At 43.5% G+C, this 20,037-nt stretch overlaps 2 protein-coding genes across 2 annotated transcripts in view; one reads left to right on the top strand and one right to left on the bottom strand.

The window, feature by feature from the left end:
* METTL15 (methyltransferase 15, mitochondrial 12S rRNA N4-cytidine) overlaps window positions 1–1,908 on the bottom strand; it is a 213,650-nt gene extending 211,742 nt beyond the window's left edge. The window contains exon 1 of the mRNA XM_065404157.1: window positions 1,841–1,908. The gene's annotated coding sequence lies outside the window, so the exon portion shown is untranslated. The remainder of the gene's footprint in view (window positions 1–1,840) is intronic.
* A 1,550-nt stretch (window positions 1,909–3,458) lies between these two features.
* KIF18A (kinesin family member 18A) overlaps window positions 3,459–20,037 on the top strand; it is a 115,354-nt gene continuing 98,775 nt past the window's right edge. Inside the window, 4 exon segments of the mRNA XM_065403923.1 lie at window positions 3,459–3,589; window positions 8,422–8,819; window positions 9,091–9,248; window positions 10,597–10,701. Of these exon segments, the coding sequence (XP_065259995.1) occupies window positions 3,459–3,589; window positions 8,422–8,819; window positions 9,091–9,248; window positions 10,597–10,701 (792 nt within the window).

Raw genomic sequence — 20,037 nt, 5'->3', positions numbered from 1 at the left:
GGGTAGACCTGAATCAATAGAATAGATAAAAATTGGGTAGATAAAATTGCATCATGGGATTAGACATTGTCTCCATTAATAATAAAAATACAGTATGGCATATTGTCAGATGGCCTTATGTCTGTGTTTTCTTTTTTGCATGGTAAGATGCAAACCTAGATGACAAACCAGTAAGAGTACACCTACCTATCTTCTTTATTTTAGTAGTGGAGTGCTATATCCTTTAGGCCAGTGCTTCTCAACCCACAGGCTGCTTGCAGCCCAATCAGCCATATGACATCCTTGGGGTCATACAGGTAATATATATATTGTGTGGCTGCGGCCCACATAACATATAGAGAACTGCATATGCGGCCCACAATGGTAAATAGGTTGAGAACCACTGCTTTAGGCTAATTTTTTCTTTTCATAACAGAATGAATTGGCAGTTAGCTGCAAAGAGGTAAAAAGACGGGTTTTATTTACAGGAATTTTACATTTGTTTTCTGAGCAAATACCTCCTTCAGTCCCACATTTCATATGCTCTCTTACCATGCAAAAAAGAAAACACAGACATAAGGCCATCTGACAATATGCCATACTGTATTTTTATTATTAATGGAGACAATGTCTAATCCCATGATGCAATTTTATCTACCCAATTTTTATCTATTCTATTGATTCAGGTCTACCCATCATTCAGTCATCTGTTTTGTTTGCCACAAAATGGGAACATGCTGAACCATCATTTTAGGAAAGTTACCTTCATTATAATCTATGCCCCACTTGTTAAATAGCTCCACACTTTTAGGCAAGTTCTCTGTAATCATTTATTTTCTTTTTCTCCAGAAACTGTTTAAGTTACTGATGGATCAAATTACCTACAAGGTACTTATGAATAGCTACCATCAATTGGCTTATCCCACCCTGTAACTGCAGGCCAAGTAAGCAAAATTTATAATATTGGAGATAAAATTGTTGAAAAGGTGCTTGTCTCCTTATTTAATTCAGAAGTGTGCCTCACACTATGGCCCTGATCCTGCAGTGAGTGCTCTCTAAGCAGACTATTTCACTCCCCTAGAGATCACTACAAGATCAGAGCCAACATTAATAATTATTTAATTGTCTACATCCTTAACCAGAATTGCTTTATGTAGTCATATGAACCTGGTAAGATGTTATATATATATATGTGTGTGTGTGTGTGTGTGTGTATAATACTCAAGCACAATTCATACCCCAGACAAATATATTGATAAGTTACTTCACAGCACTCTCATTTTAGGCAACTTTTTGGTTTAAAAAAGCAGGAGTCACATTTCTTCTAAAATTCATGCCAATTAGTATTTCGATCTATTGTTTGGACTGGGAGTTTGTAAGCGAAAACGTTGCTGTCATTTGTTGAAATGCAACTAGGAAGAGAAGATGTAGCAGATGTACAGTCTCCGGTGCAGAAGAGTGAATGAACATGAGTCAAAACCTCAGCAAGCACTTGGGGCTTGCGACACACCCCAAACCTCGAGCGTGGAGGGGGGCAGGAGTGAGTGTGTGCTTGGGGGGATAACAGCACCATCCCACAGAGGGTGGGACGAGCACTCTAGCCAAGGGGAAAGAGACGGAAGCATCGCGGGGAACGTTAACTCGTTCTCAACGGACGGCTCCGCGGCATCTGGTTTTACTGTGCGTCTATAACGAAGCTTCGAAGTCTCTAAACCCGAGAGCGTTTGAGGGCGGCCTCCCCAACCCCCCTCTTCCAGCCGGGCCGCGCTGCGGGGGCAACTGAGGCCGCCCCAGTCTGCTCCTCCTCTCCCCCCGCGGGCAGGGGAGACTGTGGGAGTTGGAACAAGGGCAAGGTACTCACTGCAGATCACGCCGCTGCCCCTCTCTCGCTGCCGGGGTATGAATGCACAGCCAGCCCGGCCTCCCCTCCCCTTGCAACAAGGCACCGGTGTCTTCAGTTCCGCCTGCATGTTACTGCTGCGACGGCAGCCCCCACCTGTCTCATGTGGGAGCAGAGGATCCCTGAGGGACCAGGGAGATGTAAACGCCCGGAGGGGAGTGGCCCCCAAGAAAGCGTTCAGGATCTCCCCCCGGACCCCAGCGTGGTGTATCCCTCTCTCGACAGTCACATTGCACTAGTCTCAAGCCAGCCCCGGGTACCCCCTCCCATCTCCGCCCAGGGCACTCTCCTCGATCACCCACACCAGCTCCTAGCTGTGCACAGCCCGCTCCCCCCGCCACCAGCCCTATACAAACACCTGCCCTTGTATATAAACACTACGCTCTCCTTGAAACATGCAACACCAATCAGCACGCCTGCCAACTGCAGACAAACCCACTAACACGCTTGTCAGTTGCATACTACCACTTCCTGTACATAACCCACACGCATCATCCCGTCATATGCAATTCAATACACTAATACCTTATTGGCATGAAAAGCTATGCAACGTTGCGAACGTTTTAAAAGACACCTCGGGTATCTGCCAGTGGCAGATATGTAGGACGGACCTGTCCAGGTCAGGGTTTCGCACTGTATGGGGTTTTATCTCCGACACTGATTTGTCATTAACATCACAACCCCTGCTGCTCCCACACCTACCTCTCAGCTGCATAGAAACATATGCATAAATCTACCTCAGGTACATACCAACCTCTTCTCACTCACTCACAAACATACACCCACACAATCACCACTACAGTTGTACACACACAGCCTACTACAGAAGTGCCCGTCACGATTTCAAACATTAAGGCTGAGTAAAGTTTTAGTCCAATCCAGCAATACTTTGTGGGCATGCATGCTAAACTATTGTTAGTTTCCCAATCTCTGTTCTATCTTCCTCTTGAATGAATGTTGATACTAGAAGCAGGGCTTGTTGCACATGCAGACACGTTCCCACTCGAGCAGCACTGCATACTACCTGCTGTGAGCCTGTGTATGCAACATGTCGAGACAAATGCATAGTACAAAAGATTGTTTGCGAATAGTCGTTTGCCTTTTAAAGTGAAATGTGGTTGATTTCTACAATATTCACCAGTTCTCTTATAAAATTTGCTCAGCTACCTGTACAACTATTTGTGATGTATTCATCCAAATGCAGTACAACGTGGCATATAGCCCTATGAGTATCATGCGCACCCCCACCCGGGGGCTTAATGCACCTTCTCCCACTCACCCCTTTGTGCACGATGGATTGCTGGCCCGCCCAGTAGGCCACCTGCCTCCCACCCTCAGGCAGAACAGGACCCTGAAAGGGGCTTCTCGGAATTATATTCCCCTTTCTCACGTGACAACACCCCCAAAAGGAACAAGCGGAATAAGCACAGACCCCCTAGGCACGGGGCACGTTTTCCTAGCAGGAAGAATAGCGCTGCCCCCACCACCAGGCCTACCAGGACTGAACTGAGCCCGGATGGATCCCCGCTCCGATCAAATCAGTCCCGTTTGCCCTCGGCGCGGTCGCACTAGAGACGTCATGGCAGTGCGGGCCAATGAGGTGGCGAGGGGAGGCGGGCCGCTTGTGTTTGAATTTGGTCAGTGTGAGGCTAGAGAAGGAGGTGACGGGGGTACGGCCTAGGCCGAGCGAGCAGCGGCCCCTGCCCGCAGGTGAGTGCGGCTCCCGCTGCCCCACGCGATAGTCTCTCCGTGGCCGGCGGAGGAAGCCCCTGGCACCTAGGGCCAAGCCGCGGGTGGGGTGCAGGCGTCTGAACGGGCTGGAGCCGCCGCCCGCAGAGGAGCCCGGCCTGGCGCTGGCGGGGGGACCGGGCTTTGTTACAGCTGTAACTATCTGCCTGACACTGTGTGCAAATAATAATGGTGATATTCTAGAGGCGGGAGCTTGTAGATTGTTGTGTAAAGGACTTTGTATTTTGGGAGGGGCAAGAGAAATATTTATCTTGGTTATCAGAGGCCTGGTCATCATCATCATGATAAACGTGCTGTGAATTAAAGGGAAGCTGTCAGTTTAAAACTTGCACTTCTGCCTGAGAAACGTTTACTTCATACCTAACTTGTAAGATTATTCTAAAAGGAAAAATCCTGTTGTCAATTTATTGGATAGCACTTGTGTGTAGCTAGTTTCCTTCTTTCCCTTGTGTAAATAGATTTCTCTGTCGTTTGTGTGGCTCTTTCACACAGTGACAGAAAGACAATATGCTTATTCTGAAATGCTCAATCTTGCAAGAGTTGTGGGAATCTGCAACATGAAGCTCTCTGCAGGATGAGGTCCAAATATTTTAAAAGCAAAAACAAATAGAATTGGGGATAGGTATAATGCCTGAAATTACCTTTAACTCCTTTGAAATTATCTAGATTTAAAGTTAACAATGTTCCTGTAAATTACTTTTGCCACCAGACCACTAGAGTTTTATATTGACTCCACGTTAAATATTTTGTTTGGGGTTCGTTTATACTCAAGTGATTTAATGTTAGTAGAGGGGACAAATCAAGGCCATTATATTTTTTACGTAAAGTGATATTTACTGTTTTTTAAAAATCTGGTGAAACTAAGATTAGGGTTTACTGGGCGATATTACATGGTGGTAACTAGTGCCTGACTAGTTTAGAAATACAGTAGCAGTAATTTCCTAACTGTTTAAAAATAATCCCTTTTAGTGGAGCTTTCTAAGGAATTCTGACAATGCTAGGTTTGGAACTATTTTTGGATGTTTTAAAATCATTTAGAATGTTTCATTTTTAATTGAGGATTTTATTTTGGAAGATAATATGAAATAAGTATCTGTTTGCATTCACACTGTACCATACCCAGCATGTAGGGTGTATGGGATTCATAGCAGCACTGTGCATCACAGAAGAACTTTCAGGATGATGAAATAGCACTCCTTTATAAACTCCCAATCCTGAATCTGCCCTATAAACAAATTCAATTTATTTTGTAGTTTCCCACATCAACAGGAACTATAGAAATCTGTGGTCACCTAGAGTTCATCTTTACCAGCTAATGTGTTAAAATGCAAGTGGCCTTGTTTACTTTAGGCTTTTAAAATGTTATCTAACAGCTTTAAAAACAAGAAAAAACCTTTTATCCTGGTTTAGACAAGACCTTATGAAAACAGCACTGCAACAGTTCACATTTGTATACTTATATTCGTAATCATGAGGGCTAAAACTCTTTTATAAATGCTTAACTAAACAATAGCTCAGTGCCCTTCATCATCTCACTCACAGAGAGGAAAGTTACCATTGGAGAGTAGATGAGTGTATTTGTTTTCAAGCCCTGCTGTGAATTTTTAAATTAAATATACCTATATTTAGACCCCTATCTACACTGTTGAAAGGCACAGCTTTTAAAAATCAATTCAGTTTTAAATAGCCAGTGTTGATCAATTATTTTCAATCCAATTATGATCCCTCCATACTGGTGGAAAAGCTATGCTAGTTGAACTAATTTGAAATTGTTTCCTAGCAGTTTCTTTATATAGCATTAATCATTTAATTGGTGATCTGTTTTAAGATAAGTATCCAGTTAATAAACTCATCCAGGTATACTGGATAAATCTCACAACCTGACTTTTCCACAGGAATATGGCTCCAAATTTGATTATGTAAATAGTCTAATATTCTATGGGCTGCCTTTTTTATTTTTTAGTTATTTAGATGGCAGACACTTGGCACATAAAAGGTAAAAAGTGGTATTTGCAATGCTGTCAGCTAAAATGTGTTAGATTTCTGCCCTATGGCTGGCAGGATTTTATGGGCTTTCTACAGTATCTTGTTCATCAGCACAAGTAGTTTAATATAATAAGCTAACAAATATCTTTGATTCACTTACTGATATCATAGGGTGGGGGGTTAAGGCCTAGCAGAGAAATCAAGAATAAATACACATTTTAATTATTATTTTTTTTTTTTAGATTTTTTCCCCCCTGATAATAGAATATGAAGTCTTCACATTTGTCACCTAAATTTGTCTTGAGTTGATAGGATTTTTTTTAACTGTATTTAAGTAACAAATACCATAAAAAAAATCCTATCGGGATGGATAAAATCTTTTTTTTTTTTTAATTTAAATCAATTTTTTTATTTTGTTTTTTGTTTTAAATCCTGTTTAAAATGAAATCTAAATTTAATACAACATATGTTGTAAATGTGAAACATGTTTTGATAAGAGACAGTTATGTAGCCAAAACATGTAAGGTTGTTTTGTTTAATAAAAATAAATTTTATATGATATTCTGTATGTTTAATTACATTCCAGTTACCATCCTATTACACACACATAATGAGCAAAAGTTTAATTATTTAGTAAATAGAAAATGGTGAATGATATATTGCTTAACATACTAAAAACGTGCAACTAATAAGAGTCTGAAAATATTAAGTATATAAATATAGTGTAACCTTTTAAGTACCAAAAAGATGTACCAAATCTAGTGTAAATGCTCTATTTAGTTGTAAATCAATGAGAATGGACCTTTATTTAGAAAATAGCTAAAGTACAAATGGAAAAGTTGACTAAAATCAACTATGTAAATTAAGGCTTTCCTCTAGGTGATTTAAATCAATCCATCCTGAATAATTATCTCTGAAGCCTGGGGCTTGGTGGTCTTACAGGTACCTGATTATTACGTTTGGCATTGTATGTAGTCTTAACAGTGCTCAGAAGCATAGGACCGAGGAAAGGGGCAGAGAGAGTAAGAAAGTTGGTTGACTGTAGATCTACCCTGCTACTGCAAATGTGCAGCTTAGACTCGTTAAAAGTTGTCTTCTCTCCTGCCATGTTGAGATAACATAGTTACTTGTGAGAGCAGTTCACATATGGCTGGCTGCAAACCCAGGCCCCATTCCTGTAAATTGCTCCGTGCAATGTCCATTGACTTCCATGCAACTTGGCATGGGCACATGGGTTTGGCTGTGCTAAATGGACTGGGGCATAAGTAGAGCCCTGTGGTTTTTTTGCAATATGAAATGAAAAATTCACTCAGTGCAGCAGCTCCTGTATGGCTGGGTCCGGCTCCCCACTCTGGGCTTTGTGACCTGGCACACACGGTTGCAGCGCCACTCAGGTATTGGGCCCAGCTGTCCCTCTGTAGTCGTCATGATGGGCAGGTGGCCAGATCAAATTTGAGTGTTGTTACAACCTGCAGCCCTGGGTGCTCACGGCACCACTCAAATTTAGCTTGGCTATGACGCAGGGATGGGCAGGCCAAACCTGAGTGATGCTGAAACTACGTGCACTGGGTTGCAACACCTGGAACCCAGGCCCAGTCCTGCAGGACAGGATTCACTAATGCTGGGTGGACACAGGGAGTCTTAAAAACTCTCTGCTGCAATGGCATTCAGTTCAAGCAAGAGTAACAACTATGAATGCTCCTCCTCTTGCCCCACTTCTACTCAAGCAGCATATAGCTTTCTGGTCAGTGCAGAGGAGGAGCTACTTAAGAGGCCATGCAATAAACAGAAATAAAGTAGAACAAAAATTGCTAATCCATGCTGGGTGTAGGATTGTGAACCAAAGACTTATGGGACTATATACTGAATTATTGTGATATGGTACGATCCCTTTGTTTGAAGAACATTGATAGCACAGTTTGGGGAAGCTTGTGCAGCTACTTCTACCCAAAGTGTACTTGTTCCATGAATATACAGGGTTTTAGTTTCCATTGCTTTCAGTCCTACAAAGAAAAAACGTAATTAAAAACAATAAAAAACGCTTCTTTTATTTCTGATTTATTACTGACTGAAATGGCAAGAAAAGAAAACCAAAAATGCTGATTTACCCCAAATTCTGATTATTGTTGGCTTTAAATCACAAGCTTTCAGGAATGGGCCAACTTGATTTGAAAGATGTACATATGTACTGCTCAGTCAGCATAGGTTCATTAGCATGTAGTGTATTCTGTATATACATCAATCAACAAATGCAACATCAGACAGCAGCAAAGTTCAAGGGCTAAGCTTAAATCCGAGCTGTTTTGCAGTCTTCAAATTGGTTTCTGTAACCTGACAGAAAAACATAACTTGTACTATATGGGGAAGCGGTGAGGTTGAAAATACTATACTTTTTGAGGCTAATAGTTTATCTGATTTCCTTTTAAAAAAAATATATATATATTGCTAATCTGGTTATCTCCAGAAGTGGGGTTATTTCTGTGTATGTATATATAGATAAAGCTGCTGTGTATTGTATATAAGTTTTTAACAATAAATTAATTGTTCTGGACACTATTTGAAGAATTGGACGCTATGCTGGAAATGTGAGCGTATTATTCCTTTGATATCATGAAAAGGCAAATGGCTGTAGATTGATCTTAATATAAGAAATGTACTACTTAAGTCTCGATGAAATAACTTTTTAATAAATTAGAAAATTGGGCTTGTGTGTTTGGTAGATGTTGTTGCCTTGGACATGAGCTAATAGCAAAGCTGTAGCTACATTGTGAATTCTAAAGTCATCTTATAATTGTTTTCATTTACAGAAGAGATTTCAGTTGCTTGGTCTGGAGAATTCTTCTTGGCAGCAAAGAAGAATTAAACCAAAGCATCATCATGTCTACTGCTACCCAGGAAGATATATGCAATCATGTGAGAGTGGTGGTCCGTGTCCGTCCACAGAATCAAAAAGAAAAAGAAGGCAACTTTAGCAAAGTGCTTCATGTTGTAGACAAGCACATGCTGGTCTTTGATCCAAAAGAAGAGGAAGTTAGCTTCTTTCATGGGAAGAAAATAGCATATAGGGATATTAACAAGAGGAAAAACAAGGATCTCAAATTTGTATTTGATGCTGTTTTTGATGAAAATTCATCTCAATTAGAAGTTTTTGAACACACTACCAAAACTGTGCTTGATGGCTTTTTAAATGGATACAATTGTACAGGTAACTTTTCAGTTTGTCTCTGTGAATTGACCAAGTCATATTTAATTTCTGGAAGTCTCACTTAGGTGCTAAAATTGATTTTGAACAGTTGCAGCTTCATCACTAGCAGTCAGAGGCAGCAGATTCACTTTTTATTTTGTCTCTCTTTTTACATACACAGACCAAGGAGAAGACCTATGTTGTAAGAAATTAATATTGGGATTATAGTAGATTTCATAATTGTTGTAGTGATATGGTACTCATATTTAAACTAATCTTTCTGAAAATTCAGTGCTTGCATATGGCGCAACAGGAGCGGGAAAGACCTACACGATGCTGGGCTCACCTAAAGAACCCGGAGTGATGTATCTAACCATGATGGACCTTTACAATTGCATGGATCAAATGAAAGAAGAGAAACTGTGTACTGTTGCAGTTTCATATCTAGAAGTAAGCTAACAGCTATATTCTGTGTATTGCTATCAATAAAGAATATTTTCATCTATAAAATAGAGTGAAATCTGTCTGAAGCAACTATTAAGGAGTGACACAAACTGGGTGCTTGAGAGATGTCCTAATAGAAATAGAGCAGAACCGTGCTCAATGATTTGGAGATGTTTTTAGGGTAAATCTTAAAATAGGGTGCTGCCCAATAAGAACAATTTCTTCTAAAGATTTCATTGAATACTCCAGTGATCATCAGTATTTTCCAAATTATTTAATTATACACCCTTATAAAACACACACATATTATGTGCAACAAAATATCCTTGAGTTGGCTGATAACTGCAGCGCTGAGCACAACTGAAATGCCTATGAATAGCGTGGAATCACTTGACTGTAATTCAGACTCAGTTTTTCCCCTTTCAGTTATGAGACTTTTTCAAGTTGTTTGAGGTTGCTACAGTACTGCTTAAATTGAAAACTGTTTTCTGAATTCCACCAGAGAAAACCTATTTGTAGATAAGGGCATTTCAACTGAAGCTGCTTTGCCAGTGGTTTGTAGAATATGTTATCTACTACCACCTCCTTCCGTTGTTGGTTGTACTTGACCCCTTCTTTCCATCACAACGCTACTCTTGCACGTTGCTCTCTCATTCCTGTTAGGAGGAGGAGCAACAGCAGCTGTAGCAAATGAAAACAATTTGATCTTTCAACTCCTGCTAGAGTACAGAGAAAATGTGTAGGATCAGTACAGATGTGCTCAAGTGTTTCTGTATTAGACATAAACGTGTCTTTCACTGCATTCTACCCAAGTGCTTCACTGGCAAAAAAAGTTTGCGTATGTTGCTGCTACATAAAACTCCCCATCAAACTCCACTTTTTCACCAACCAGTAACAAGATTGTGTCCCTTTCACTTCACTGCTGCTTCTTCCAGTGCATTTGGGAGAGGGCTACTTTCATAAATAGTAGCAAAGAGGCATTCCACATTAAGATTGTGGTAAGGGTTATAGATTCTGAAGCCTAATGTAACCTTTTAGAATAAGAAATAAGACTCGAGCAAATGTGTACATACCTCATTGAATTTTAGCAAACCGTGATGTCCCAATATAATTTGTAACACTTACCAATTTAACTGATAAATTATACTCTGCAGACAAGCATTAATCCTGGGGAAAGAGTTGGCTAAAATTTTTCTCCTACAGAATTAAGCTCTTTTTAGTTTATTTTAAGACACTTGAACAAACAGGAATACATGAAAGTGGAGCAAAATTATTCTTGTTTAATCTCAAGCACAATAAGATTTAATTTTTTTAAGTGTTTTTTTTTTTTTTTTTTTTTAAATTTCTTCTGGAGGTCTACAATGAACAGATCCGTGACCTGCTAGTAAATTCAGGACCACTGGCTGTCCGTGAAGATAACCAGAAAGGGGTGGTAGTTCAAGGATTAACATTACATCAGGTATGTAAATAATACTTTTATCTTGCATAACCCTATCCTCTGAAGATCACTCATTTTGAGGCCATATTAACACTACAAACCTTGGTCAATGAGAGCAACATCTGCATAAAGCTGCCATATTTAGTAGTCCCGTGCACAAGTGATATACTGGGTTCCTTGCATTGGCACTGTGCATACTTGCCAGGAGTGCTTGTGTCAGTGTACAGTGCGGTGCACTATGGGTTTGCAGTATGCAACCAGTCAGCACACTCTTTTGGGAAGTTTGGGCAATGCGTGATGGAGCAGAAATGAGTTGCACAGGGGTGATTGGGTGCAAGGGGTCAGCTTCCTAGCGTATAATTGTCTTCATCCCATAATGTCATCTGTATCCTATAATTTTTGCACCTTTTTAAAAAAGAAATGCAACGAACCCACATGGTCCCCCCTCGCTGTCTGCCATCTCTGACAGAAGCATAGTGTAGAGCTGCGCAGGCTCCATCGTTGTAATTGTTGCAAGCAAAGGACACACATACTCCAGTATTTGCTGAGTTGAATCAGTGGGGAATACAACCACTTCTTGGGGGACAGATTGCTGTGGGACATAGCAAGAACCAATTCAAGGTTGCTGGTGGAGTTCACAGAGCAGCTGCAGATAGTGGAGTGCTGCTTCTAGGCTCAAGAAACAAGCACTGACTAGTGGGATTGCATTGTGATAATGAGAAGTAGGCTGCAGTACTTTTGGATGCACAAGGTCACATTCCTAGATATGTGTGCTAAGTTCACCTCAGTCTTTAATGCAGGGGCACCAGAATGAGAGTTGCACTAACAGTGGAAAAGTGAGTGGTGATCACATTGTGGAACCTTGCCATTCTAGATTACTACCAGTCACTTGGAAAATCCGTTGTGGGGGCTGTTGTCATGCAAGTGTGCAGGGCCATTAATCTGCGGCTATGCAGGATTGTGACTCAGCAATATGCAGAACATAGTGGATTGATTTGCAGCAATGGGATTCCTGAATTGCAATGGAACAATAGCATTTTGGCACCAGACTACCTTGCCACAGACTACATCAACAGAAATGGCTATTTTTCCATGATTATGCAAGCATTGAGGTATTACTGGGGATGGTTCATCAATGTTGGCTGGTCATGGATGGTGCATGATGATCATATCTTTAAGAACACAAACACAGGACTGTTCAGAAAGTTACAAGGAGGGACTTTCTTTCCTGACAAGCGGATTACCATTGGTGATATTGAAATAGCGTAGCGATCCTGGAGGACCCAGCCTACCACTTACTCCCCTGGCTCATGAGGCTGTACACCGGCTACCTTGACGCCAACAAAAGATTGAACTACTGGCTCAGCAGGTGCATAATGACAAATAAGCTTTTGGTAAATTAAAGGAACACTGGTGTTTACTGAGGTCCAATCTTGTGAGTAGAAAAAAATCCCAGTGGTTATAGCTGCCTGCTGTGTTCTGCATAATATCTGTGAAGCAAAGGGGGGAAAGTTGCAGAGGTGGAGCGGCTGTGTGCTGAGTTTGAACAGCCAGATGCAAGGTGTTAGAAGACCTCCATATGGAGCTATATCGCTCAAACAGGCTTTGAAAGAGCACTTTAACAGTGAGCCACTGTAATGTTTTGAGGTGTATTGGGGCCTGTTATGAATTGTGTGGTGCTTGATGTAGATCAGTGAATATGACACTTAGCAGACCTATTAATTTTGTGATATTTGCTGTACATTTATCATTGTTACACTTTTGTCACTGATCCTATGAGTTGTCATACTATATAGTAACAAGTAAGCGGGTGCTCTTAGAATTGCTAGGCACTCTTCAGCATATGTTGGGAACTAGGAATTATTTTCCAAATAATGGAATTTTATTCAGGAACAAAATCAATGCAAAGAAAACTGTTCAATTTAAAAGCAAATACATTAAAACCTTAATAAAGGAATGGAACAGAACTTAACAAGGAGAAAATATTCATGTGCATTTCACTTGCACATAACGCAACTGTGGCTTTCACAGGTCAGTGTATGCGAAGCTGTGGTTGTCCGTAATGTTCCCCAGAGTGGAGTGGTAGGAGTAGGGATGCAGCCCCCGATGCCACATGGAATATTGAGGAGGGATGTAGAGAGGTTGCTATACTGGAATTCTCCATGGACTACATAGAAAGGCAAGCCCATGACTGTTAAACCTCTAGGTCAACAAGAGTCTGTAGCATCTGTTTGTTGCCAAAGAAGTCTTATTATGTCCTGGTACACCTCCCTCTCTCTTTCCTGCTGTGACTCCTGGGCCTTTCTCTTGTCATCTTTTTCCTTTTCCAGGCTGTCTACAATGTTGACCCTCCATGCTCTTTGCTCACTGTCTGATGCAGCACTCGCTTGCAGGATCTTACTGAACATGTCATCCTGAGTCATCTTTTTTTCCTCCTTTATTATCTGACACAGGTGTTCTGCGAGGGGAGGAGACCTTCCAGGGAACCCCTTCCCTCCTCCTCCTCCTCCTCCTCCTCCCCCCCCCCACCCCCCCAATGGCAGCAGCTGTAGATAAAACACACTGAATCATAGAATATCAGGGTTGGAAGGGACCTCAGGAGGTCATCTAGTCCAACCCCCTGCTCAAAGCAGGACCAATTCCCAACTAAATCATCCCAGCCAGGGCTTTGTCAAGCCGGGCCTTAAAAACCTCCAAGGAAGGAGACTCCACCACCTCCCTAGGTAACGCATTCCAGTGCTTCACCACCCTCCTAGTGAAATAGTGTTTCCTAATATCCAACCTAGACCTCCCCCACTGCAACTTGAGACCATTGCTCCTTGTTCTGTCATCTGCCACCATTGAGAACAGCCGAGTTCCATCCTCTTTGGAACCCCCCTTCAGGTAGTTGAAGGCTGCTATCAAATCCCCCCTCATTCTTCTCTTCTGGAGACTAAACAATCCCAGTTCCCTCAGCCTCTCCTCATAAGTCATGCGCTCCAGACCCCTAATCATTTTTGTTGCCCGCCGCTGGACTCTTTCCAATTTTTCCACATACTTCTTGTAGTGTGGGGCCCAAAACTGGACACAGTACTCCAGATGAGGCCTCACCAATGTCGAATAAAGGGGAACGATCACATCCCTCGATCTGTTGGCAATGCCCCTACTTATACAGCCCAAAATGCCGTTAGCCTTCTTGGCAACAAGAGCACACTGACTCATATCCAGCTTCTCGTCCACTGTGACCCCTAGGTCCTTTTCTGCAGAAATGCTACCTAGCCATTCGGTCCCTAGTCTGTAGCTGTGCATGGGATTCTTCCGTCCTAAGTGCAGGACTCTGCACTTGTCCTTGTTGAACCTCATCAGGTTTCTTTTGGCCCAATTCTCTAATTTGTCTAGGTCCCTCTGTATCCGATCCCTACCCTCTAGTGTATCTACCACGCCTCCCAGTTTAGTGTCATCTGCAAACTTGCTGAGAGTGCAGTCCACACCATCCTCCAGATCATTAATAAAGATATTAAACAAAACCAGCCCCAGGACCGACCCTTGGGGCACTCCGCTTGAAACTGGCTGCCAACTAGACATGGAGCCATTGATCACTACCCGTTGAGCCCGACGATCTAGCCAGCTTTCTATCCACCTTACAGTCCATTCATCCAGCCCATACTTCTTTAACTTGGCAGCAAGAATACTGTGGGAGACCGTATCAAAAGCTTTGCTAAAGTCAAGGAATACCACATCCACTGCTTTCCCCTCATCCACAGAGCCAGTTATCTCATCATAGAAGGCAATTAGGTTAGTCAGGCATGACTTCCCCTTGGTGAATCCATGCTGACTGTTCCTGATCACTTTCCTCTCCTCTAAGTGTTTCATAATTGATTCCTTGAGGACCTGCTCCATGATTTTTCCAGGGACTGAGGTGAGGCTGACTGGCCTGTAGTTTCCTGGATCCTCCTCCTTCCCTTTTTTAAGATGGGCACTACATTAGCCTTTTTCCAGTCATCCGGGACCTCCCCCGATCGCCATGAGTTTTCAAAAATAATGGCTAATGGCTCTGCAATCTCATCCGCCAACTCCTTTAGCACCCTCGGATGCAGCGCATCCGGCCCCATGGACTTGTGCACGTCCAGTTTTTCTAAATAGTCCCGAACCACTTCTTTCTCCACAGAGGGCTGGTCACCTTCTCCCCATATTGTGCTGCCCAGTGCAGCGGTCTGGGAGCTGACCTTGTTTGTGAAGACAGAGGCAAAAAAAGCATTGAGTACATTAGCTTTTTCCACATCCTCGGTCACTAGGTTGCCTCCCTCATTCAGTAAGGGGCCCACACTTTCCTTGACTTTCTTCTTGTTGCTAACATACCTGAAGAAACCCTTCTTGTTACTCTTAACATCTCTTGCTAGCTGCAACTCCAAGTGTGATTTGGCCTTCCTGATTTCACTCCTGCATGCCTGAGCAATATTTTTATACTCCTCCCTGGTCATTTGTCCAATCTTCCACTTCTTGTAAGCTTCTTTTTTGCGTTTAAGATCAGCAAGGATTTCACTGTTTAGCCAAGCTGGTCGCCTGCCATATTTACTATTCTTTCTACACTTCGGGATGGTTTGTTCCTGCAACCGCAATAAGGATTCTTTAAAATACAGCCAGCTTTCCTGGACCCCTTTGCCCTTCATGTTATTCTCCCAGGGGATCCTGCCCATCTGTTCCCTGAGGGAGTCAGTCTGCTTTTCTGAAGTCCAGGGTCCGTATTCTGCTGCTCTCCTTTCTTCCTTGTGTCAGGATCCTGAACTCGACCATCTCATGGTCACTGCCTCCCAGGTTCCCATCCACTTTTGCTTCCCCTACTAATTCTTCCCTGTTTGTGAGCAGCAGGTCAAGAAAAGCTCTGCCCTTAGTTGGTTCCTCCAGCACTTGCACCAGGAAATTGTCCCCTACACTTCCCAAAAACTTCCTGGATTGTCTGTGCACCGCTGTATTGCTCTCCCAGCAGATATCAGGATGATTAAAGTCTCCCATGAGAACCAGGGCCTGCGATCTAGCAACTTCTACTAGTTGCCAGAAGAAAGCCTCGTCCACCTCATCCCCCTGGTCTGGTGGTCTATAGCAGACTCCGACCACGACATCACACTTGTTGCTCACACTTCTCAACTTTATCCAGAGACACTCAGGCTTTTCTGCAGTTTCATACCGGAGCTCTGAGCAGTCATACTCCTCTCTTACATACAACGCAACTCCCCCACCTTTTCTGCCCTGCCTGTCCTTCCTGAACAGTTTATATCCATCCATGATAGTATTCCAGTCATGTGAGTTATCCCACCAAGTCTCTGTTATTCCAATCGCATCATAGTTCCCTGACTGTGCCAGGACTTCCAGTTCTCCCTGCTTGTTTCCCAGGCTTCTTGCATTTGTGTATAGGCACTTAAGATAACTCATTGATCGTCCCTCTTTCTCAGTATGAGACAGGAGTCCTCCCCTCTTGCGCTCTCCTGCTTGTGCTTCCTCCCAGGATCCCATTTCCCCACTGCGGTACCTTTATCAATATAGTCACACTGGGGAAAATTTAAGATTCAGAACTGCCTTCCCTAGAGTTTTAAACAAGGTATGCTAATTGACATGTCTGCTTCAGAGTACTTGTGCATGGTGCCACTCACAGCACCAGTCAGGATGACATGGCCCTCCAGAGGTGAGGGAAATGAGAAGGGAATTGCTTGCATGAAACTATGACTACAGGGTAATGGTACTGAATGCTGACACCATTTTCCAAAGGCGATGGTGATTTTAGCTGATATCTTGCTCATGAGGGTAACAAAGGCACAGAGAGCACAGCTGCTGCTGGCGTCCCGAAGCCACTAGGCCTGTATGCTGCTAGCCTGTGTACTGCAGTGGTGCCTGCCGAAGTTGTCGCTGAGTGGCATGGGGAAGTGTCCGATCATGAAGGAAGTAATAAGGCTGCCTCCCTAGAAACTTTTGGGAGAAGATTTGCACAGTAACTCCATGAAATTTTCATTGAGATCTCAGGAGGATTCAAGGGACATAAACTGCTCCAGTTGGCCCTCCCCATCGCCTATCTCTACAGGGAAATGAAAAGCAGATAACTCTCTATTGTACTGCTATGTCATCTGAGTAAATTTAATGAAAAGTTGATAGCTGTGTCCTGTTTAGTTAGGTGTGACATCAGTACATCATTTGAATGGGAAATACAATTACACACTTATCTGAGGTTCAATCCCCTGCATCGGGCTCACCCATGCTGGACTGCCAAGACGGACCGGACTGGACTGCGATGGAGTCTCACAGTTCCTGGCTCGCTACATAGCTGGATCCCAGCCCACCCCCATCCTCCTCCTCCTCATTGTTCACGCCAGGAGCCTGTGGCTTGGGCTCTATGGAGGTATCCACAGTGTTGTGCAGGGTGGTGGTGGGATCTCTGCCAAGTGTGACATTCAGCTCTTTGTAAAAGTGGCACATCTGCGGCTCAGCACTGGATCAACTGTTGGCATTCTGATATGCCTAGTGCAGTTCTTTTGCTTTCACGCAGCAGTGCTTCTGGTCTCTATCGTACTTCTGCATCTGCCTTGCACACAATTTTCTCCTAGATGTCCACGTTTCTGTGTCTGGTCCGTAGCTGTGCTTGCACAGCCTCTTCTCCCCACTGGCCCAAGAGATCCACTATCTCCTGTCTACTCAAGACGGAGTGTGTAGTTGGCATGGTCAGCCAGGCAGTTGCACATAACAATGGAGAGCTGCTAGGTATGCTTGCCAAGCTGGAGAATCAGGAAAAGGCACTTCAAAAATTTGCAGGGCTTTAAAGGGGAAGGAGGCCTTCTGGTGTCTATGAACCATGGGCAGCTGAGATTATGACCAAAGAGGTCAGTGTTCGGCAATGTGTGACAGCTGTTGGTGGTCTATTAAGGTTGATATAAGTAACAGTGTCTGCACTCACGCTGCATCAAAGTCAGTACATCAACCATGGCTCAACACAGCTCAAGGAAGTGGTGTTGCCCCATTACAGGGACAGAGTACTTACATCAGTGGGAGACAAATGTAAGTGTAGACACATGCACAACTAGGTCAAAGTAAGCTACTTTGAGAACTTAGTAGTGTAGACCAGGCCTAAGACACATAGCTTCGCCACAATATCAGGGGAGTTTTTTCCTTTTTACAGACTTGGAGACTAAGCAGTTTGCTTAGGGCATGGCTACACTTGCAGATGTAGAGCGCTTTGAGTTAAATCAGCCTTCATAAAGCGCAGTAGGGAAAGCGCTGTAGTCTGTCCACGCTGACAGCGCACTGGCATGGCCACATTAGCAGCTCTTTCAACAGCCACAGAGAGCAGTGCAGTGTGGTAGCTATCCCAGCATGCAAGTGGCTGCAACGTGCTTTTCAAATGGGGTGGGATGGAATGGAGTGTGACAAGGAGTGTGTGTGTGTGTATGTGTATGAGGGTGGGAGAGTGGGTTTTTGGGGGGCTGAGAGCACGTCAGGATGCTGTCTTGTAAGTTCAGACAGCAGCAGACATTTCCTCCTCCCCACCTCCACCCCCCCATGCCTCTCTCTCTCACAGCAATCCACAGTAATGGTTGCTTTGTCTCGGAGCAGATAAGCATGCCGGCTGTCAAACAGAGTTTTCAAAGGGCATATCCAAAACAATGACAAGAATGGCCACTTGACTTAAGGGGATTATGGGACGTTTCCGGAGGCTGATCAGAGCGCAGTAATGCAACACGTCGTTCACACTGACGCTGGGGCGCTCCAGTGGGGGCGCATCAAACGTTATTCTACTTGCCGAGGTGGAGTACCAGGAGCGGTCTAGCCCTGGAGTCAGAGCGCTCTACATGCCTTGCCAGTGTGGACAGGTAGTGAGCTAGTGCGCCCGGGGCTCCTTTAATGCACTGTAACTCGCAAGTGTAGCCAAGCCCTTAGTTATACAGTGACTCTTTCTATGCTACATAATTGAACTAGTGGTGGTGTTTCACTAGTTCACTTATCAGTGTAACTATTAGTGTTGCTATCTGTTCCCACTAGCCATGGTGTTTTGGTTTCATGTTCACTGTAGCTTTGCTGTGCATTCTTCTTCATTGTTGTAGTATCTCTGTCTCCCCAGCAGAGCTGCCTGAAGCAGTGTTTTCTGGATAACTTCTAGAATATTTCAGCTAACCTGAACCCTGTGTGTGGGAGTGCAGAAAGGCCATCTAAAGTTCACCGGTCACTTCTTGGGGTAGAATGAGAAGACTCTGCACAGTTTGAAGCTTTTACACAAGTAATCTCTGTTCACACAGGCAATGCAGCAGTGAAGCTTTGTTGTATGGTTTGTTTGCTTGAGTTAAGACTAGTCCCCCAATGACAGTATTGCCTTTGCATTGCTGGGAACGTTTTTGTGTATGAATGCAAGGTGTTACCATTGTATCGGGGAGACCACTTGATAGCTAACACATCAATTTTTTATAATATAAACAAGACTGATGAGACACTTGCAGAGCCAGGAATAAAACTGAAGAGTTCTGACACCCTCTATCCTGCTTTAACCAACAGGTTACAATTATTATAGGTGGCACAGCTAGCGATGCTTACACCCAGTGTTCCCTGACACTTATAAGATGCTTTTACAGTTACTTATAACTTTAGCTATCTAGGCTGAAATTTTCCATGTTGGGTATCTGCCAGAGGCTGAATTATTTTTGAAAACTTCATCAAAAATGGTTTAGCTGTTCTTCAGATTGAGGTTAAGGGACAGTATGTTAAACTCTAGCTGTTTCATTGAGAAGCTCTAGCACATCTGTGCTTTGGAGCAGGGACTTGAAATTTGGCCTGGGGGTCTCCCTGGTGCCTGGGATGTGTCTTCTACCATCCCTGTGAAAACTTGGCCAGATTTGAACAGATTATGACCCTCTGAAAATCTGTTTTCACAGGCTCAAAGGGTGTTAGAGTTTGATAGCTAAATTCTCCTAAGGTTGCATCTGTACTGAAATATGCTTCAGCCTAGGGGGTTCAGGGACTGAGCAGGACTTTTCCCTGCAATTGCTCCTCCTTGGGACTGCTGTGGTGGCAGGCACAGGAACTAAGAGCAAAGAGACTGCTTCTAATCTGCTCTGCGTTCCTCCTGCTGGACCCAATCAATGTGGAGAACTAGGAGAACACAGCCTGCCTACAGCTCTGAGGGGTAAGGAGCTGGGTTTAGGGCTGGACAGGATTAGGGGTGGCTGGGATGAAAGAGACTGGTAGGGTCAGGAACTGAAAGGGTCAGGGATGATGTGTAGGGCTGGGGGGAGAAGGGTATGTGACTACTCAAGAATCCTCCCCTCAGAAGCTGGAATAGAATCCAGGGTTCCTGAGTCTCATTTCTCTGCTGTCCGCAAATAGCTATGAAAGCCATTGGCAAAA

This window comes from Emys orbicularis, chromosome 4, assembly GCF_028017835.1.
Source record: "Emys orbicularis isolate rEmyOrb1 chromosome 4, rEmyOrb1.hap1, whole genome shotgun sequence".
NCBI classification, from domain to species: domain Eukaryota; kingdom Metazoa; phylum Chordata; order Testudines; family Emydidae; genus Emys; species Emys orbicularis.
The sequence above is the reverse complement of the archived record's forward strand: the minus strand, read 5'-3'. Positions and strand labels throughout refer to the sequence as shown.